Genomic DNA, 22,814 nt, shown 5'->3' on the forward strand with positions numbered 1-22,814 from the left:
GAAAAACGTTTCGTATGCACAGCCATAATAATACCTACAATGGATACTGTAATTTTGCAGCCCATTGAATTGCAGCCGCGACAAACAACCGCAAACAAATAAACGATTATGCAGATGGGTGAAAACTAAAATGAGCTGGAAAATCATTCGGCACTGGGCAAACAGAGTGAACAGCGTGAACAGCGTGGCGCGCTAATTATATTTAATTAAATATTTAATTTATTATTTTAGCACAATTCAATTCAATGTGTTTCTTTTGGTATAATTATGCGGACGCAAACAACATAAAATCAACCGCAAAATGCAAATATATGTGAAACAACAGTTTGATTATATCTCAAAGCTATACATTAATTTGCTGTACTGTGGGGTGAAAACATGGTTTAACTGGACACAATATATGTATTATGTCAATACTCAGTTCAACTTTATGTTAATCAATACTTTTTATACTCGTTCGCCCAAGTGAGATGAGTATATTGGTTTTCTGTCCGTTCGCACGAACGTACAACTATGAATGAAGCAATTTTGAAGCCAGAGACTGAATAAAAAATAAACAAAACAAAATAAACAACTTAATAAAATATATTGTATAATTAAACTAAAATTAGAAAAATCTATTTATTTTTTTAATAAATAAATAAATAAAAAACAAAAAAATAAAAATAAACAAATTAATAAAATATGATTTATTTTTAAACTGAAAATGGAAAAAAATATAAAATATAAATAAAAACAAAAAAGAAATTAATTTAACTATTTTATTTTTATATAACATTTAAACAATTTTTAGCACGTCCATATTTGTATTTTATTTTAAATTGCTCACTTTGGGCTTTAATTGAAATTAACTTATTCAACTCCAATATGCTACAGTAATTCATTACCACCCGCATTGTTGAACAAATTGCGACAATAATCAGCTGAAATTGGAAAACGAGATAAAAAAATATGTCTTTGTTAAATGTAGAATGTGTATTTTGTATTTATTTTTTAATCAAACTTAAATTACTTTACTCCATTTTTTTTAATTTTTATTTTACGTTTGCGTTAATAAATACCACTAAAAATAATTGTTTGGCTTTTAAATAATTTACACATGTTTATTTAAAGTGATGTCCTTTGTTGATTTGTCCTATTGAATTATGAAAATTTCCATTAAAAAGTCAAACAATGTTGCAGCACATCATAAGTGAAGGATAAAAAAGCAAATAAATGAATAAACCAAAAGCAATTATTGTGCAGAAAAACTATATAATTTGCATATTTGCTTTTGTTTAATTTTTTTTTTTTTTTTTTTTTTTGCATGCAAGTCTTACTTTTTGTTGTTGCTGTTGTTTGCGAGTGCTTTTTATTTTATTTTGTTGCAATTTTTTTTTTATTTTTTTTTTTTTTTTTATTTATTTATTTATTTATTTTTTTTTTTTTGAGTAAGGATTTGGCGTCTGTCATGTGGAATGTTTGACCAGTTTATTGTTGAATGCTATTGAATTGAATTGCTGTTGACCCTGTGTTGGCATACATTCATATAGATATGTTATATTAATCTTATAATACTAATTATAAAGTGCATTAATTAGTCCGGATGCATTTATGCCGCTTTATCATTGTATGCATACGCAATTATCATTATTTACCTTCCCTGTCTCGTTTAATTAATGCAAATTTATTTCACATAATTTTTACTTAAGTTAATTTTGTTGTTTTTTTTTTCCTTCGTTGACAGTTTTGATTTAACGCAATTAAATATTAAACTGCTATAAATATTTGCTTATTATTTATTTATGTTCCGTGTACAAGCCGCATAAAAAAAAGAAAAATTAAAAATTGTCTGCCATAAATCAAAAGCCTTGGCAAATATATTGTTATTCAACTGAATTTATGCTTGGAGGAAGTTTCATTTCTGACTACGTATGACTCTTGGCTCAGTTCTGCTCTGGATGCTATTTGTTTATGTATTTCAAAGTTATTTTACTCCTTCACGCAATCTGTAAATAATTCTAGAGAGTCTTTTAAATCAACTCTCGACCCAACTCTAATTTGCGGTTGTCAGCAATTTTGGCAAATAATTTTCCCCTTTTTTTGGTGTGTTATTTATTTTTCTTCATTTTTTGGCTGTTAACTTTTAGTTACTTTCTGGTCGATGGTCAAATGTTGAAGTAGTTTCTGTGATTTTAGCATCAGCTAAAAAGTTTCAAACAATGTGAAAAAGCTTAGAGCTTAGATAGAACATTTTAGGTTTCATTTAGAATTCAATTAAAATTTAAAAATAATAAAGATATTTGATAATTGAAACTGAGTAAAAAAACCTTACATTTTTGGGATAGATGTTGAATATGCAAATGAATATATATCAAAATAGAACAGTGGAGAGGAATTTTAGGGAATAATATTTGAAATTGAAGTAATTTAATTCGCTGCCTCATAGTATATTCATAGGATTAAAAAATATAATAATATGTAGCTCTATTAGAATAGAGTAATAAACAGATGTAAAGTTTCAAATTATTTGAATAAAAAACATAAATCATCCTAGCAAATTGCTGTAGTCGACATAGCGTCCTATGCTGCTGGAATTTGATACAGAGCCGGGGAGGAGACTTTCTATTTCATCTGCCTTGAACAGTGTTGGATTGAGCTGCAAAAGTTTTTAAGAGGTTTATGGACCTAGCTCGGTTTAATTAACTAAATGCCCCAAACTTTATTCAGTTCATCATACAGAAGACTCTGAAATGCACAAATATACAAACTGTCAGAGAGCCCACATGTGGGAAAAGTTAGAGCGGCAAAAGGAGAAGTAAAACAAAAGAATGAGAAAAAAAAGCAAATGAATGAAGTGTGATGCAAATTGAGTGTAGAGAATAGTGTAGAAGAAATTCGGCAATTGCGCCAAATTAACACACAGAGCCGATAGAGAGCAGGAGCCGAGTCAGTCATATGAGCTGCCGCAGGATGTTTTGCCGTTGCTTTGTCGCTCTTTGAAGTGCAAATAAGTGTCAATGCGGAAGAAACTTTGTAGATATATATAGAGAAATTTTTGTTAGTTTTGCCTATATATACATATATACATATAGAGTCTATTTGAACTAATTGGTTGCTAATGAAGTACAAAAGTACTTAACGAAATTAGCGCAAGACAAATATAAACATACTATTTATGCAAAAGCGAAAATATGAGAATGGCTTTTGTACCTGGGCGCCAGCCAAACAATCCAATTGGGCGCAATATTTAATTACAACTTTGGTTCTACGCCCTGTTTATGGCAGGGACTTTAACTTTTCATCGAGATGAAGAAAAACACAGAGAGAGAGAGAGAGAGCGAGAGAGAGGGAATTTCTTAACATTTTTGGGCAAAGTTGTTGCCTGACAGCAATTTGCATAAAATGCCAAACGAAAAGCGACAAAGTCGACACAATAACTCAATTCGCAGCGAGAACAAAAGTAAAGCCCAGGATAAGAGCGCTGAACTTCCTGCAGCCAGGATGGAGTTTAGGCAACTGTTTGGCAACTATTTTGCGGTGACAAGTTTGACGGAACTCCCAGCGGCTAAGTATCTCAAAATATTTGAAATATTTGCAACTATTCAAATGTTCACATAGCCAACAGTTTTGCCGTGGCTCCTGCTGCTGCTGCTACTCCTGCTGGCAGCAACTACTTATGAAAGGGCTCCTGTTTGCCAATCGTTTGGGCCAATCAAATTTCGCATTGTTCGTGCTCATTACACAGGTAGCGCACAGAGGACAAACTTTCTTCCTTTTCCATTTGCAATTAGCCTACAAAAATAAACTCAACTTCTACTTCTACCATAAAGTCCTTAAATTGTGCCCCAATTTACGTTACTTGTTGTTTAATTAGTTCGTACAATATACTTATGTACCTAAATATATGCTATATGAAGTAATCAGTAGCTCCCACATTTTTCCTCTCATAATACTTTTTGGGGATATTTTTTATATATGTATATAAAAGTAATGTAGTGCTTATTTGTTTTGATTCCTTTGTCTCTCTGGTTTCCGATAAATAAATGGAAGCAATAATTTCTAAAGCTTAATTGAAATATCTGCAACTACTTTAAGTTTGTTTAATCAGCGGCAATTAATATTCTTATCAAGTGATTTTTGATTCGCTTAAACTTCTATTCTTATAGTTCGTCTCGCTTAACTAATAAGCAGTTCTACTTGACTTTTCTTTCATTTCTATTTCAATTAACTAATTACGACTTTTTTTATGTTCGTAAAGAGCTGCAGTTTTTCCATTTTTTTTTTTTTCCATTTTTTTTTTTTTCTCTTGCTTTGACCACAATTTGTTGGCCAAACTCGTCTTGACTCGAATTGAATTTCCATTAGTTATTTCGATATTCGTTCTCTCTAATTTGAATCAAAGCCTTGACACAACTTGCAGTTAGCAAAACTTTGGCCAACAAAGGCGACCACGAGCTGCCGCAGGTCCTGCCATGCTCGAGCAGCTGCACGGCTCCTCCGACCCTCAAGTCAAAGATAAACTTTTGGCCAGAATGTATTATTAAATTTCGCGCAAACACCAGCAAATGCCGAGCACTCGCAGTCGCAGTCGCCACAAGCTGCGCCGTCAACGTATTTGGCAAGAGCTGCTTAGCGGACCACAACAGGGCGTCAACTGCAGCTCTATATATGGGTGGCGATGCTGCGGCTCGGCTGCAGTTCCGTGCGCACCGTGCCGGTTGACGAGGAGGACGAGGATGTCGTCGAGTTGCACCAGGAGGCGGTCGAGGCCGATGAGCCACTCGAGATGGTGGAGTCTATGCGTGAATTTGATGCTGTTGTGGCATCCGCTGTCGGCTGGCTGTCAGCCGGCGACAGCTCCTTGCTGGATGCCTGCCGCTGCAGTTGCGGTATGCGACTAGGCGTGGCTGGGGCCGGGGCCGGAGGCGCCGAGCTTTGTTCGCACGCAGTGGCAGCTGCCGTTGACACCTGCTGTGTGACAGCTGGCGTCTCTGCTGTCGCCGCTGCTGGCGTCGCTGCTGCCGTCTGCAGCGGGCGCGGTATTAGCGACGTCCTCGAGGCTGACTTCATGGGCTGCGCATAGACATCGCCGTTGGGCGCTGACCAGCTGCTGCCCGGCATGGAGCCGACGCTGGCACTCGCCGCTATGGCATAGACGCACTCGGTGCGCTGTCCCTGGGGCGGCGTTGCCTCGTGCGCCGGGGGCACCGACTCGAACGACTGGAATGAGCCGCTCAACGTGCTCATCGGCGCGTCTGGCCCGCCAGGAGTCGGCGGCTTAATCCGCTTAAGCGAGGCCGCCGGCGATTTCGGCACAATGGGGCCCACAATCAGCGTGTTCTGCGTGATGGGCGGCTCGCGCGGCTCCTCCTCGCCGCAGTCCTGGGCCAGCATAAGCGGGGATGTGGTTATGTTGCTGCTGTCGCGCCGCCGCCGGCCCAGTGTGCTGCTGATGGTGCGCGGCGGCGGCAGCGGCGCCGTGGCGTGGTTCTGCGGCGGCAGCGAGTTGCGCTTGTAGCTGTGGCTCGCGCGCAAATCCTGCGCCGTGGGCAGCACCTTGGGGTAGTTGCGTTGGCGCAGCAGCTCCAGCTGCTGTGCGGCGCTGAGGGGCTGCAGCACCAGCGCCGCCTCGTCGCGGCTGGTCACATTGATGTCCACATCGTCGGCGTGCACAAAGCTGGTGACCTGCTCGTCGGCGGCCAGGATCATGTCCACGGGATCCGAGTGCGAGTGGCAATGCTGTGGCTGCAGCGCGGCCTCGCAGGGCTCGGTCAGGGCCGAGTGCTGGCGCTGCAGCAGCAGCTCATAGTGCACGCCCTCCTGCCCCTCGTGCATGTGCTGCGGCGTCAGCAGCGCTGCGTCGGCCACCTCGATGTCCTGGCAAATGATGATGCGCCCGTCGCACTGCACCGCCGCCGCCGGCGCTGGCGTCGTGTTGAAGCTGCCCGCCTTGCTGGCCAGCGACTGCTGGTGCTGCGTGGCGGACATCCACTCGCAGACCTTGGTGTGCGTGTCCACCGTGGAGCTGCTCAGCTGCCGCTGCATGGCATAGCCGTTGATGGGCGAGCGCTGGCCAGTCTTGATGGCCTCGTATGTGTTCGACTTGCGCACAATGTCCAGGATGTAGCTCTCGTCGCCGTCGCGCGACTTGCTGCAGCGCTTCAGCTCGTCATCGTTGGCGCCGTCGTAGCTGAGGATGTTGCCGCCCAGCTTGCGCTGCATCGTGGTGCTGCGCTTGCGGCGCTGCCGCACCAGGAACGTGGTGTATATGACCACATTCAGCACCAGGAAGATGGCAATGAGCGCGATGAGCAGCTGCAGCGTGGTCTCCGATTTGGCAATGGGCTCGCCGGGAGTCGCCGGGGAGGCCGATGCCCCGTACTCCCCGTAATCGCTGTTGGGTGTCGCCTCCTCCACGGAAGTGGTAGCCACGCCCTCGCTGCCCTGCTGCTGCTGGTGCTGCTGGTGCAGCTGTTGCAGCCTGTGCACGTGGCCGAATGTGGGCGGGGCATTGTACATGTTTTCCGCAGCTGTTTCGAGCTGCTCGCTGCCCGTCGCCACCGGCTCCTGGAGCAGCAATTTGAGCGTACGCACCGGATCCTCGGCGCCATTGTCACGCGGCCCGTACTTACTCATGTGGCCCGTAATCACCTCGTTTCCGGCCAGCTGCTGCTGCTGTATGGCGGCAATTTGATTCAACTCGTCCGGCAGCTCTTTGTTCCAGAAGTTCATATAGATCTGACGGTACTTGTAGCCCACTGTCGGCGGAATGCCTACGCAAATCAAAAGCGCGAATGTGAATGTGATTAGATGTCAGAGTACTTGGAGAGGGCATGCAAATTGAGCGAGCTCTACTCACCAATATTTAGATAGGCCTGGGCACGCTTGTTGAACTCTGGCCAATCCAGGTCATAGCGATCCCACTCCAACACATGGGAGTTCAGAAATGTGCCCTTCCAAGGTGCTTTCGGGTTGCTAAGAACGGAGATTGATGATCATAAATATATAAATGTAAAATAAATACAAAATATATTATTATACTATAGAGAGTATATAAATTTAGCAGAGTATCTCATCTTATTCCCATTTGCCCTTTACTCTCAAATATTCATGTTGGTCTCGCCCTAAGCCGCATTTGCTCTAATATTTCCTGCTTTCTTTTGCTGCTAATGACCTCCCAGATATTAGCTAAAAACTGAATATCCAAAGAGTGGAGTGGAGAAACGAGTAAGGCAAAAATATAATCCGAAATGTCTGCTAACGATCTCTGATTTTGGCTTTGATTGCCATTTGGCTGGAGGGGCGCATCGCATTGCCACTAATAATATTTGCATGTCCTGCTTATGGCCCGTTTTTGGAGTTGTTTTTGCATCGAAATAATCATAAAAACGGCAGTAAAAATTCTATTCATTTCGCTGTCCGAGCGTTGCAGATTGCAAAACGTGCCGCAGCCCAGCTCCCTGCATATCGCATTCGCAATGGCATTCGCAATCGCATCCGCAGTCTCTGTCGCATTTGCATGCAGAGCTGCGACTAGTCGTGCAGCCCGACACCCACAGCCTCCCTCTCTGCTGCCCCACTGGCCGTTCCACTCTTCTCTTTCTGCGGCTGCCACCCCCCGCTGCGTTTCCAATCGCTAACTCTCAGCAAATGCACTCTTCAATTCGCCCTTGGCTCAGACACTACTCACCCGGTCTTCACGAAGTTCGTCCAATATGCCATTACCGCCTCGGAAAGCAGCTTTTCCTGCACGGAATAGTTGTGGCTGGGAAATGGGCCGGCCGGCGCCAGCGGCGCACCAAAAACGAACGCCAGCTCCTCGCCCATTATGCTATGCGGTAGCTGCAATTGAAACAGATGAGCAGGCACATTGAGAAATAAGAAATATTTCAAATACTCTTATTTAGTGTGAGGAAATAAAGGTAATATTCAATTTAAGCATTCTATAAATATTAAATTTTCTCCGGAGTGAATATTCTCTAAATATTAAATACATAAAATTTCAATAAATAAATAAATAAATAAACTAAAATAAAATAAAAAATTATATATATAATTTATTTTAAATAATACAAGTTAATATTTAAAAAAAATTAAAAAAAATGTATAATCAAATAATTATTTTATAAATATATTAAATCCTACAATAAATTTATAATATAGAAAAAAAATGTATATTAAAATAAAAATAATATATTTGTAATTTATATTATAATACATATTTTAATGAAGTATTAAACGAAAATCAAATATATTATTTAACAAATATTTTTCAACAATATTTTGTAAATACAGGATAGAAAATAATAAATATAAATAAATTTGATATATGTACATGTAATTGTAAAATTCAAATTAGATATAACTCTAGCACCTACAAAATTAAAATATAAAATTAAAATACTTATATATTTTTATATTATATATAATTCCAGTTTATTCATCTGATTTTATAATTATTTCTTTTCAAACACTTTTTAAGTGTGATGGAATTTAAACTTTTTTCTATTCAATTTAAAATAGCTACATTTTCCATTTTTAGCTTTATTCATTTGTAATCCACCAAATTGTTTTTAGACATTTGTCGGCCTGCTATAGAAAATCAATATACCCTCAGCGAGATTTATGATATGCATTGAAAACGTGGTGAAAATTGTAACAGACATCAGACACCAGATCAGGGGAAAATGCTATTCAGCAGCTTTTGGCCAGTCAGCATCAATCTTCTTGGCTTTGGCTGCATAAATATTTGGCCAGTCTGTCGGACAGTTTGTGGGCAAGCGGACAGGAGGGGACGGGGGCATCAACTGCAACCGTAAGTAGGTAGGTAATAAAGCCAACTTTTTACTGTTGCCATGAAAAATGTAACAAAGTCACAAAGCATTTCGCTTTGGCGCTCATAAAAATTGGTGTCGTCCATTGTGGCCTTTGCGTAAGCTCCTTTTGGCTCATTTTCATGGTTGTCGCCGGCTTTTGTTGGCGTTTATGAATGATAAATGTCATTTTTGATTTTGATTTTCTATTCCATGAAATGTGCAAATATCGAAAGTAAGCAGACGAACGAAGGTAGAGACAGTCAGCCCGCATGGAACAGAGGCAAGTTCTGTTGCCCTTTTGTGAGGTTCAGTCAACTTTTTATCTGAGACAAGCCGAATTGTATAGACCATAAATACTTGTTTATGGCCCGAATTGTTGCCAAACAACCAGCACATGTTTATTTGAAAGCCATTAAAGCATAATAATAGAAAGTTCAACAGACAACAATTGGATTAAACAGGATATTGCTGGGCTGCTATTGGCACACTTTTACAATTTAAAGTAAGCCAAATTTACACAATTTCCCTTATGGCTGTCAAAATACACTGTCATAAATGATTATTGAATAAAACAAGCGATGCAAAGAGCTATTTTCAGTGACCTTTTAATTGAGTTCAGCACAAATGTTTTCAATATGAATATTTAAAATCATAAACTGTTATTAAATTATTTTCGTCTGACTTCCTACACGAATCTCGTCATTAAAATTAAATATGAACGTACAAATAAAACCCGGAAACTCAATTTAAAATACATGCGTTAATTTTGTTGTAATTTATGCTTTTGTTTGTTTTGCGCCATCGAGCATCTGTCCACCTCGCTCTCTCTCTCTCTCTCTCTCTCTCGTTCGCTCGTTCGCTTTGACTTCCGCTTTAGCCCAAAGCCAGCGGAAGCAACAATTTGCCTAAGCGTCAACCTCGGGAATTGGCAAAAGTGTTTGCCAAATTGGCCCTAATGTAAACGACAGCAGGCGTGGCATGAACTTCGACTCCCCGTGGCCAGAGGAGGGCAGGCCGTAATTTGTAACTCATCTTAATGGGCTTTTATAAGCTTCAGCTGACACGCCTACGCCGAGCTGGGGGCGTCTTTAATTTGTAATTTTCTATTTCGTAATTAGAAATTTTCGAGCAGTTGCTTAAGTTGCGCAGGAGTCATTTTTTTTTTTCGGGACTGGAACCCAAAAGTATTCCCACACATTTCGCGTCACGTTGCAAAAGTTTTTTATTATTTACCCAAGTCTTGAGACGTATTTCTTTTATGAATGCGGTCAACGGCAGCAAAAAATAAAAGGACGAAAAGGAGACAAAAAAAAAAGAAAAAGACAAAAAATTGTGAATGAAGAAAAGTTTTTGGCCCGCGCGACGCAAATAACAATTTTAGTTTCGTTTTTATTATATTTATTTTTATGAATTCTGTTTCCTTCCTTTCACAATTTATTTCGCATTCTTATCAAAAAGGCAGCTCGAAACTTTTACCGGGCAGAGGAAGGCCGACAAAAGGGCTCAAAGCAGACATAGTTGGAATGCTCGGTATGTTGCTGTGGGTGCGTATCAAATATGCAGACTTTATTATGCTAAAGCATATTAAATATGTATTATTATTAATAGAAATATTTTAGAATATTTGAAAGTTTTGGAAACAAAATTGAACTCTATTAGCTGCTGCCTAAAATATCTATTCATATGAAAAATACTTGGATATAAAAATTTATGTATCTATAGAATTCTCTCTTAAATGCTAAAAATAGATATAAATATATTTTATTGCATGGGCTGAATGTAATGCAATTGAATTTGGCTGCGTTTAAGAAGAGCTTTTACACACATCATTCTAGCCAGTTAAACAACCGCCTTGAGCCGCATTCAGACAGAGAACTGAGTGTCTCTTCTGGGGTCCTTGGACGGCAGCTTCTCAGCTGCAAACATGCAAGACATGTGCCAAAAAGTTTTACAATATGCCCGCAGCTTAACTCAGAGATAGGCGAGAGCTTTGCGGAGAAGAGCGGAGCCAGTCACTCAGTCAGTCAGTCAGTTTGTCGGTTTCAAGTGGAGTGGAGTGGGCGTGGTATGCTTAAGTAGCCTAGTATAGAAATAACTATGGACAAAGGCGTGACTGTGGCCTCGATATACCCTGTGCAGCCCTTTGAGCAATTGGGCAGAAATTGAAAAAATCTAGTTTTAAATATGTTGAAAAACATTCAAAACAAATTTAAATCCATTTTCTATCATAAGATAAGCTTGCATGGAAGATCCTCTCGAATAACCTGTCCTAGCTTTAAGCGACTCGGTTTTCTTCATTTCTGTCTACAGGGTATCCGAGTACTTGGTCACAAGTGCAGCGGCAGCAGCGCAGTTTATGCAGAAATGTGCGCGTTTCAGTTGAGTTTTTGGCTCTGGCCTCTGACAGGCAACAAAGCAAATGGCCAAATAAATAAAAATAAAATGCCGGAGAAAAATGTTGCGGCATTGTTAAAGCTCGCCTAACACAAACTGTGTACATGTGTCTGCTTCTATGTGTGTGTGTGTGTGTGTGCGTGGCTGTGTGGGTGGGCCTAGGTTTGTTTATTTGTCTGGCACATGGGCCCCAGGACTTGGGCTGTCGCTGCGATAATTTGTAGGCAAACGGCAGCCAGCCAGCTCGTAACCAAGAATCCAGCTCATGCTCGTCGTGGCAGCGTTTTGGCTTCGGCTTTGGCATGAATTATTTAAGTGAATTTCATTTCATTTCATAATTTATTTGCAACTAATGCGCTTTGGCGCTTTACGCTGATCGTCGTCGCATTTTTTCTCATCTCGAGCGCATAAATATAAATGTCGCTTAAGCTATGGCACATGCTCTCATCTATTATTAAGCCACTTTTAGCAAACAACTACAATTTAATGAGAAAGAGAGAGGGAGAGAAAACAGAAAATAAACAAAAGTTTCTACACAAAGTTTAAGCACTGCAGCTCGTTGGCTCATTATTTATTAGTAATATATATTTTTACTCTCTCCTTATACTCTCCGTATAGAGTATATTCTGATGCCTTAATTGCCGGCTATTAAAAAGTTGTTGCACTTTCCACTCAGCCACAAATTGTTGTCGCATTTGAAAGAGCCAGTCGAGTGCATCGAGAGCCCCATCGACGTCTATTTTCATTTAGTTGGGTCTTAGTTGACTTGGTCATGGTTTATGTCCAACTCTCGCACCCTCCGCCCTTGGCCAGCTCGGGTCGTAAAAATACGCTTAACACCAGAGCCAAAGCTAAACTTTCCCAAAAATATAATGCGAAATAATAACTTCTCGCTTTTTTCCCTTATTTGTTTTATTTGTATTTGTATTTTTTTTTTTTTTTCGTTGCTTTGGCTCCTTTTATTTAGATTTTTATATGTTTTCTCCCCATTCATTATTTCTGTTTTAGTGCTCCTTATTTGGGGATTTGCTGGATGTTGTTGTTGTTACTGTCTCATTCTCTTTCATTCGGCTGTTTGTCAGGCTCTGCTGTCGGATGTATTCTGACGGGTATTTAAAGTCTTATGAATACATCAGCAATTATTTTGTATACTGTCAAATGGTTTATGTTCGCTACAAGAACTTTTTTACTTGTTAGATGATTTATTTCGATGTTATTCAATTCAATTATATATCAATATTTGTACACAAATTTAAAAATTTAAATGGAATTAAATCTGAATTTTTCTTTAGTTTATGTGAAGGAAAAATAAAAAAATTATAAAAAAAAAATATAAATAATATATAAAAATATATTTCTTGTTTAAATAAATATTTTCATAAATAAACATCAATAATATTACAAATAATAATAATATATAGTAAGTATTTCAAGCAATCATAACTTATCAAAATTCTCTTCAATTGCAAAACAAACAAAAAATATTAGTATTATTATTATTTTTTTTTTTTTCCTAAGCTTAAATATTTAAATGCATTCTTTGTTTCCTATGCCCTGCCTGCTAGGTTCTTCATTTAATCCTATATATTATTGGCTATTTGACAATTTGAAATTGCTTTCTTGGCAATATATCAGCTTCAATCTCTACCAAATTCGAAATGCTTATTCAATTTTCATTAATGCGAATCAAAGTGGTTCAAGCGGCAGTCAGGCTATCAAATTTGTGGTATTATCCCCAAGCAAATGGCTGTGCTCGCATCCTAATTACAAATCGATAGACACATTTAATCATAACAAACTGAATGTATAGAGTAGCGATAGCTGGAGCAACACAGGCTATCTTCCAATGGCAATCACTAGCAAATCCATAAGCATGGCAAAGCCATAAAAACAGCAGCCGAGAGCAGCGGCGTACGGACTGACGCACGGGACAGACTCTCTCGGCAGAGACACAAATAACCAGACAAGTTGGTCGAGGCAAACGGGCAACCAGCCAGTCAGCCAGCCATTCAACCACTCAACCACTCAACCAGTGAGCCGCCCGCAGGCCACAAAGCCAAAAACAAAAGCCGTAACGTATTCCCCTCGCCCACACTGAGGTGGTTCGTTGTCTACTTAGCGACTTGGCCTCAACTTAAAGTTGTTTTTGTTGCGCGTGTTGTTGTTGTTGTTTCTCTTGTTGTTCTTGCAGGAGTGGAAGGCAGTTCATTGCCTTTATTACGATCGTTACGCGCCGCGTCCCGAACAGCTGCAAAGTTGTGAATTGTTTTGCTGAAAAGCTAAAATGCCAGTCAATGATAGAATGACCCAGCAGAGAGCAGCTAACCAAAGAGTCGCCATGGGAAGCGAGCTCTTATGCCGTTTATGTTTTTTGAGAATTGACCACAACAGTTAAATGAAATGCGCCGTTTAATTAGAATACCAGCTTGACGGCGCACACAATATCGAAAATCCATTTGCCCACACAAATACCCTCTACACACATACATACATACATACATATATACACAAATATAGTAATTCAAATGCTCTCTTACTTACATTTGCATAGGGACCCGTTGCGCTGTTGTGTCCGAATACGTACATATAATTGCGTCGATTCACATCCGCATGGAACATGCCCGTCTGCAGCAGCGGGCCCACGACCCGGGCATCGGAGAGTATGTCCAGTACAACGTCGCGATGCTCCAAATTAGTGGCTTTTATCGGATTGTTGTACATGTCCTGGTATCTGTGTGTGGGCAGAGAGTGAATAAAAAAACAAAATACTACAATCACCACATGGCGTATACGTAATGCGCATTGTTAACAATTTTCAAATAGCTGACGCCGTTGTCGGTTGCACACTTCAGCGCTTAATTATGCGGTTTGCATTGTTCGAAAGTTCTCTGCGCGCACAAAATACGCAAAATACGCAATTCGTGGGCCCAAAAGGCATTAGAAAGCAGCAAACGCACTCAATGTGAAAAGTTCTTTAGGTGTAGAGTATTTAAAAAAAAAAAAAAAAAAAAAAAAAATCAAATCAATATACTTAAATCTAACTATACTCAATATATATTTTTCAGTAAATACTAAGAGCTCCACTCCTTACCACATTTTCTTTTATTCCTTCACTCTATCAAACTCTGATAGACTATTCAACTTATAGAACTCTTGAAAGTAGATTAAATCTTTTTTCATTTATAAATTCCTTACAAATTTCCACTTCACTTTAATAAAAAGCATTCCTAATCCAATTTCGTATAGTGTCAGAACTTCATTTGCTTTGATTATTTGACGTATGCGCCAAAGGACTCAAATATGGTTTATGCCACGATCTCAGCAGCCTTTGCAGCGCAGCGTGAAATTATTATGGCCCCAGCAGGACACCCACACACACACACACTTATATATATATATGCACAAATATAGCAACAACAACGTACAGTCAGGGCTGTGCTCAATGGGTTCTCGGTACATGTCAAGCACAACACTTGGCCTTTTGCTAGCAGCTGCTACAGCCAGGTGGAAGCCGAGGAGAAACGGGGCGCTGCTATATAAGAGCGCATACACACACACACACACATAGAAAAAATACTTGTCAGGCGCGTATTTCAACATCTTCTTCTGCTGCTGCTGCTGCTGCTTCTTCTTGTTAGCCTAATGTACAAATAAATAGAGCCATATTTTCTACATTTTCGCACAGGTTTGCTTTTTGCCTTTTGGCCCGAGCGCCATATTATGCATTTTATTGTCGGCTACTTAAGTTATGCGCTTTGACCTCGATACAGACAACAGCCAAGAGGCAAGTCTCTGCACCTTCAAGCCCGTCCACCCCGCCTCCTGCAGAGCCAGCCTGGGGCGGTGAGGCCCGGGCAGGGGGAGCACTCATCATGAATGTATGGCCCAAGGTACGAGTCGCTCGGTGGTCTTCTTTTCCACTTATTTTTACCCGCTAGCTACTGCTGCTGCTTGCTGCTGGTTGCTGCTGACTGCTGCTGCTGGTTGCTGCTGACTGCTGCTGGCTGCTGATTTTCTTGCAGAGCTGCAAGTGCTCTGGCCAAAGGAAGCGAACAGCACTTGCTGTCTCCGGAGACACATGTTCGTACATACATAGCTGCTTGTTGTTATTGCTGCGTGTGTCATGTGGCTATGGTACGCGATATATTTATTTGCGGTCTCTATTATGTAATCCCACACACTTGAGCAAACGCTTAGAGCGAGCGCTCCAATTGTTGTTGCCAGCAGGACGTGAACGTCTATCCCGATGTGTGTGTGCAATAAATAAAGTGAAAATGTCAAGTCTATGTTTACTTAAAATGAGCTCAAGCAGCGCACTGGGCAAACTCTCTGCAATATTTCTTTAAATTATTCAACGAACAACAGCAGCAGTAGCAGAAGCAGCAGGAGCAGGGAACATGGCAATCAGCAGCTGCCAAGCGGAAGGAGGAACAGCTACAAATAGCTTAGAGAAATGGAATATAAATGTCTATGGAATGTTATATGTCTATGGATTTGCTATTCCTTCGAATTACATTTAATTTACATTACCCGATTTTCATTGCGGAAATATTCTAAAATTCACGCTTAGTTGCTCAATAAAAACTTTTTCTCTTAAGCTGTAATGAAATCCAACTAATTTTCGACCGAAAATGCATCAGCAACATGAGATAAACGCAAATATTATGCGAAACCGGAAAAAGTTTTTTTGTTTTTGCATCGTGAATCCCAACCGAAAAACATATATGAGCATTTCTGGTGGTTTACAAAAGCAGCTGAAACTGTGCGAGAAGTTAAACCACCGCACGACAGTTGAATTTAATAGAAATAACCGCATACCATGTGCGTGCGTGTGTGTGTGCAACCAAGCTACGTATACGCACCGCAAACAGTGCTGCAAAGGCAGAGGCCAAAGCAAACGTAACGCAACACCACGTAAAGCGGTGCATCGCAACGTAACGAAAGGCAAAGTAAACTCTCCACTCAAAAAACTAACCGCAAAACACTTAAAAATCAAAACCCAAAACACAGAACACAAAACTTTAAACGCCTCCGGCCGACAAGCAACAGAAATATGCGCAGCAAACACTCCGAAAAGTATGCAACGAATGGAGGGATGCTTATGCGAAGGGCAGGAGGAAACTGGAAGATGCCACAACAACAGCGAACAATGTCGTTTTGTTATTGCGCCACGTCCACAGCGAGAGGCGAGATCTCTCTTGCACAGGAGACAGACACCTGGACTGCTAGCAGGCACTGTACTGTCGCTGGCTCTGACTCTGGCCATTCACACGGCAGGTCGGGTATATAAACTGTGGATGGCGCACTAAACCACAAAATTGCTGATTAATGTATTAGACATCTCAATGGCCCCTCCCCTATTCTTTGTTGCCTTCTTTCTTGTGAGCCATTGACCGATGGTTAATTAATAGAAGAGGGGAAGGTAAATGAATATGAAGATGTGTGCAAGAGAGTCGTAGATGTGCCTGGTCATTTGGCTAAGCACTTATAAGGTTAAGGCTGATTGATGTGCGATTGAGATGTGTTGCGGTTCGTCTAGAGAATATTGTATACAAATGAAATTATTTGCAAGAGAAAGTGAACCAATCAAATAAAATGATTAAATAGCATACGAACCAGAGAAAATAGCTCATTTTCAATCAGATGACATAAAACCTTAATAGCTTAAAAGGCAAAGAAATGAACTCCCATGAATTGATCTTCGAATTGCTTCAGCCCTAAACATATTTTCCAGATCTGATTCTCTCTTACTTTCTCTGTTATGTTTGATGTATGTTTGAGATTGTCTAAATAATATATATTATTAAGCCATGCAAGTAAAATATTAAAAATTGTATTGCTCATGAGCTTAAGAGTTCTCTTCTTCAAGTATATTACATATTCCACTTATTCCCGTTATAGGTACAGCAAGAAAGATCTTTCTCTTTTAATAAGATGTGTCGTATATCAATGATAATCATGAACATATCGCTAGAGTTGTTTTTCAAACTACTTTCTCATTCATCGTATGTTCCAGAACTATTTTCCAATGACTTTTTTACAAAGATTTTCATAAAATACTTTAAAACCTAAAGACAAATCATATCATCAAATTTGTGTCGTGTATTGCTCCAATAATCATTGTCCCGAAAAAAACTGTATTGAGTAATAAAATAAAGAAACTCTCCAGGCCAACCCATTCAACTAAACCCATGTTCCGTCTATTTAACTTTTCAGCATAACAGAATGATTCATTAAAACATGTTAATGTTTTTAAAAATAATTTCGTGAAATAATAAAAACACTTCACCTCTAGATATTTACCGTGTGCTACAAAACATGCCCAACAATATTAAGTATATATAAAATATAAATAATATATATATTTATGGTCATTTAAGCTCTTCATACGTTTTCTTCATACAAATACAAGTTTATCATCATATACATATATAGTATATATGTATATATTTAATTATGCTGTTGCACAGTGTAATGGGACGTCTGTTTTCCGTTTCCCGTTCAGCCCGATCTCATACCCGGGGCCACTTTTACTGGCTGAGCAGAAGCAATGCTCACATTTAATTTCCGAACAGCGTGTGTGACACTTTAAATATTTCCGCACTCGAGAAGACATTTCGAGTGCTCGTAGGTGTGCATTTCGTGTGTTTGCGCGCGTGTGTGTGTTTGTGTGTATCTGTTGGAGTTCATGAGTGTGTGCGACAGTCAACTTTTGGTCGACTGCAGCCATTTGTAGTGCCCTACATTTTGATAGTCATTGGCAGAGTCGTAATGAATTTGCTGAACAGTTTTTGCTAATGAAGTTCTGCAAATAAAATGCAATTCCATTTTAAATTGCATTAAATGGGAATGTGCAATGTTTTGTTAGTGTCTATGAAATATATACAATATTTTTCTGCAAATTTCTTAATTAATAAATGCATACATATTTATTTATTTAAAGATACTGATGCATTAATGTTATCATTTTAATCAGGAGTCCAAGCACTTTTCAGATTGCCTAAGCCATGTTGTCTACTTTTTATTTACTGAAAAAGTTTAAAAATAATATGAAGCCTGATTAAAGACACCCTGTGATTCCCTCAATTCTACCCTTTGCCCTGCACTCATCTCCTGAGAAACAAAAATTAGAAATTGCTTTCTTGAACATTTGCTTTGAACATCATCTTCAAATAATAGAATTTATTTCCTAGTTGAACCTGCTTGAATAATGTTCATTTGTCTGAATTCAGCTCAGCATATGCTCAAGCAAACACATTATATCTTTGGCTTAACTTATGCTCGATTAGCCAACAACTAGGCTGCTCTAGTCGGCTCCAGGCGCAATTTCCAATTCGAATTTCATAATCCTAAAACAAGCTCAGCCACAAATATGCAGCCTATATTAGCATACATAAACAAACTGGAATCAGAGCCTTTGCTAGCCCCAAAATCAAATCCATTTAATCGTCCTAAGGCCACACATACACACACACACACACACACACATTGATAGCAACTGATATGGCAGCAGCTCAAACATTTGCTTAAATAACTAGCTAACCCGAGAGCGAGTTGTATCTCTGGAAGGGCGTTAATGCTTGTGTCTGGCTAGGGTTAAAATGGGATGGCAGCTGCTGCCAGTGCTGCCTCTGCTCCTGCTGCTCTTCCCGCTTCTGCTGCTGCTTCTTCGGAGTTCGTAGACCCCACTTAACACGGCTGCCATTTCCGGAACCGCTGGCCCCATTAGGCCGGGCCGCGCTTTGCCTGGCAGCACTCGAAGGCACAGTTTTAGCTAAATAGTGAACAGAAGCCGGTGGAATTGCTCGCAGATGAATGCGAAACGAAAAGAGCTGCCACACGGCATAAAACAGCGCCCTTGCAAATGTGTGTTGCTTTCTTGACACACTACACATAATACTCATACGACCCTTAATGGCATACAATCAAATAAATTATGTTTTTTAATTGTTTTCACTGGGCTTTCGAATGCGCCAGCAATTGTGTAAGGTGCTGCCATTTGTTATAAGCACACTGCATTATTTATAGTAACGGCTATTTCGTTTTAGCGCTTAAACAAATATATATTATATTGCTCATACGCCAGCGTGCACCGCGAGCGTTCACCGAAAATGCCCCACCGCAGCCTGCGGTCGCTTTGTGTACCACATTTGTTTCTGTTGCTTAATGTGGCTACTGTTGTATGTGTGTGTGAGCGTGTCGGTGTACATAGGCCACAAAATATGGACAAACGATTATGAATAACTCTTGTTCTGCTGGCCGCAATGGGCTTGAGGTTGAGCTCGTGTACTGTCTGTCTGTGTGGCGTGGCCGTCGGCGTCTGGTCTGGCATGTGGAAGATTGCCTGCACATTTATGACGCCTCGAATACCAAAAGCAGCCTTTTATTACATCTCAGCACTTACACTACGCAACAAGCTTGAGATCGCGACAATAATTAAACAAGTGAAAGCGATCAGAGGCACATAAAAAAATAATCGTTGAAAGTAAAAAAAATATATATGTATGAAAAGTAAGAAAAAAAATTTGTTTGTGCATTCAATTAAACACAATAAATTTATCTAAAATAGAATAACAAATTTTTAAATTTGTAAATAAATTTAATTAAAATAAAAAACACATAATTTGAAGTTTTTAAAACTGCAAATTAATAATTTAATAAACCTAATTTAACGGAAGAAAGTTTGTTTTTATGTCAAACTTATTTGCCCACCTATTTATTCAATTCTAGCTCAGCTAAACCTCAGCTCTCAACATGCTTCAAACGTTTTTCAACACAGTTCTCTCCTAAAAACACCTCCATAATAACTTTTTCAAAGCTTTTTTCAAAATGCCATAATAATATAGTTGAGCATAAATTTTATTTTTGCAATTCCGCTTGAGCCAACTAGGTTAGTGATCAAGTTTATGCAGCCCATAATTGTGGATTTACACACATATTGTAATTTGCATGTGGCTTTAGTATTAAACTCTACATGTCTATAACATTTATTCGTGCGCTACCCGGCTCTGTGGTGTAATATATTTAATACGCAGTTAAACTACAGGCAATTTCCCCCTGGAATGTACATACGTACATATGTATGTATCTGTATCCGTGGCGGGTTATCCCGCCGACAGAAGGCCGCGCATTGCATTCGCACTTCATGAATAAAATTTCGACATTAAAATTGTTGCCATTCACAGATTTATAGAGCCAACAAACATTAATATAATACTCGCCAACGCCTTCGTACTTGCATCCTGCACTTTTATGCCACCAACAATAAAAATAATAAAAATAAAGAACGCAGAGAAAAAATGAAAATAAAATAGAGCAGGCAAACGAAAAGTTGAGCGCATATGCATAACACGAATGAGTGGGGCTCGGGCTGGGGCTCGGCATTGGTTTAGGGTCCGTTGCAGATTGAGTTTGAGCGCGTACACACAAGAGGCGTGTGGCAAAAAGCACGCATGTAATTTATGATGTTTCAGCGAGCAAACAACACGTTCCCCAGCAACAGCAGCAGCAGCAGCAACAGCAGCAGCAGCAGCAGAGCAGCCGAAAAACTTTATGAAACGCACAACATACTCTCTATATGTGCATGTATGTGGTATGCTGGAGAGCGCATCAGCAACGGCGAGTGGCACATATGCGCATGGGATCGCATGTTCAAGCATTCTTATGGACAGACTGCTAGAAAACTTTTAGACAACTCCATATTACAATTATTTAGCAGGAATATTTGAATGGCAAAACATTCAAAGATGCTGAAGCTTATGAAAACTGCAAGCAGTCTATTATGCCGCAATATCAATAGGTTGAATAATTTATTAAACAAGCGCACGCTCTGAAAAGTTGGGCTAACTCGTCAGCAAATTCAGAAATTGTTGCTTAATAATTCAATTCGTCATCTATTCTTTCTACATACACAAGTTAATTATTTATCTTCTCATGCAGTTTGCTTTCATCTTCTCCGTCAATGTTTTGTCAACAAAAAAAAAAAAAAAACAAAAAAATCATAAAAAAAAAAAAAGATTAAAAAAATAATAATAATGATAATTTAATACCAAGTAAATTTCTATATTCCCTCTTTACAAGCTTTTACCTGTAATAATATATTAACATTCATAAATATATGAAAGAAAATATTTATCCACTTTTATATATGCTTTAGTGTATGCTAAACATTATAATTTGCATATGCTAAACATGTACTAACAAGTTGTTTTCACTTTGCCAAAGACTATCTTCAAACTGCTTAAGCAAACCTCGAGAAATATATAACATCGAAAAGCTGAGAGATAACATAAGAGCAAGAGAATTAGTTGGGCAGCAAGTTGAGGGGGCTGGGCACTAAGAGCATGGGCGTCAGTTGTTTGGCCAACAATGTGCATATTTAGCCGACGCATTAAAGCCAACAACGTACTAAAAGGCAACAGGGCAGACGGAGCGGGGGCGCCCAAAAGTTGCAGGCCCTTTAGTATTGGGCATCCTTTTATCCGATATGCTGCAGGCCAGACGCTGTGCACATAATGTATGCAACTTCCGCTACCAGCCCGAGGACTATAAATTAAGCAGCATACTGTGCTTCAGCTCGTCCGCTGTCATCATAATCCCACGACTCTCGCACAACAGCTACGCAGTCAGCAGACAACAGACAACAGAGAACAGACAACAGCTGCCCGTGGGTTGCTCTCTGCATATTTTTTATAAATAATAATAATATTAAAATAAATAAGTCTGTTGGCTAGCAACGCCTGCGGCATTTGTCGCCATCGACCCTCTGACCGGGCGACTCGACGACCCTTCGACCCCTGCCTGGACCGCAGCTGCCCCAAAGAGCCTTCGCCTTATCTACGTGTCTGGCGGCGCGTGTTTGGCAACACTGGTAATTAAAGAGCTCGGCGTTGCCGTTGCGGTTTATAAATTGGCAAAATTAAAATGACAATAGAGCTGTCAGCGACACTTTGAGCCGGGTCTCTGGCTCCATTCGCCGCTGGCGGTTATTAAGGCCCTTGGCCTGACGTTTGGATTTAAGATAAGGCTCGAATTTTGTTTACATTTTCCAAGATCTAAGCAACAGTTCTTGGTTAATAATGGCGAAACATTTGCTGGAAAATGCACTCATAAAACATAAAATAAATTATTAGTTGATTTAAGCCTAGAACATTGGTAACAGTATAGTAATACAAATATATTTTAATTCAATTCAATTTATAATTTTTATTTTATTATACCCTGAACCCATTAAAAATGGGAAATCAGGGTAGAATGGTTTTGTTGAAATGTAGGTGACAGGCAGAAGGAGGCGTGGCAGACCCCACAAAGTATATATATTCTTGATCACGGTGACGAGCTGAGTCGATTTAGCTCTGTCCGTCTGTTTGAACGCGTCAATCTCAGAAGATATAAGAGCTAGACTCTTGAAATCTTTCCTAGGTCCGTGTATACCACACGCATATCGAGTTTTGCTTATCGATTATTATCGTTATTTTGTTATCGATTAAAAACATTATTGAAAACCAGTAATAAATTTATATCTCCTACATCTTTAAAGCTAGAGTCACCAAAATTGTGTTTATGTTTATGTTTATTTATATGTACTTTATGGAATTTCGGTTTTTGTCAAAATTCACCCCG

General features: G+C 39.7%; 1 protein-coding gene across 2 annotated transcripts in view; it reads right to left on the reverse strand.

Moving 5' to 3' along the window:
* Nucleotides 1–1,429: 1,429 nt before the first annotated feature.
* LOC6572621 overlaps nucleotides 1,430–22,814 on the reverse strand; it is a 57,666-nt gene continuing 36,281 nt past the window's right edge. The window contains exons 1-5 of one of the 2 annotated variants that reach the window (XM_032733366.2): nucleotides 14,284–14,442; nucleotides 13,734–13,923; nucleotides 7,673–7,824; nucleotides 6,842–6,957; nucleotides 1,430–6,755 (exon numbers count right to left, since the gene is read on the reverse strand). In XM_032733366.2, the coding sequence (XP_032589257.1) occupies nucleotides 4,645–6,755; nucleotides 6,842–6,957; nucleotides 7,673–7,824; nucleotides 13,734–13,913 (2,559 nt within the window). In that variant the 5' untranslated portion in view covers nucleotides 13,914–13,923; nucleotides 14,284–14,442 and the 3' untranslated portion in view covers nucleotides 1,430–4,644. Of the gene's footprint in view, nucleotides 6,756–6,841; nucleotides 6,958–7,672; nucleotides 7,825–13,733; nucleotides 13,924–14,283; nucleotides 14,443–22,814 lie in introns of those variants that run through there. The other variant, XM_032733363.2, reaches the window with a different exon arrangement.

This window comes from Drosophila mojavensis, unplaced genomic scaffold (assembly GCF_018153725.1).
Source record: "Drosophila mojavensis isolate 15081-1352.22 unplaced genomic scaffold, ASM1815372v1 contig_16, whole genome shotgun sequence".
NCBI classification, from domain to species: Eukaryota; Metazoa; Arthropoda; class Insecta; order Diptera; family Drosophilidae; genus Drosophila; species Drosophila mojavensis.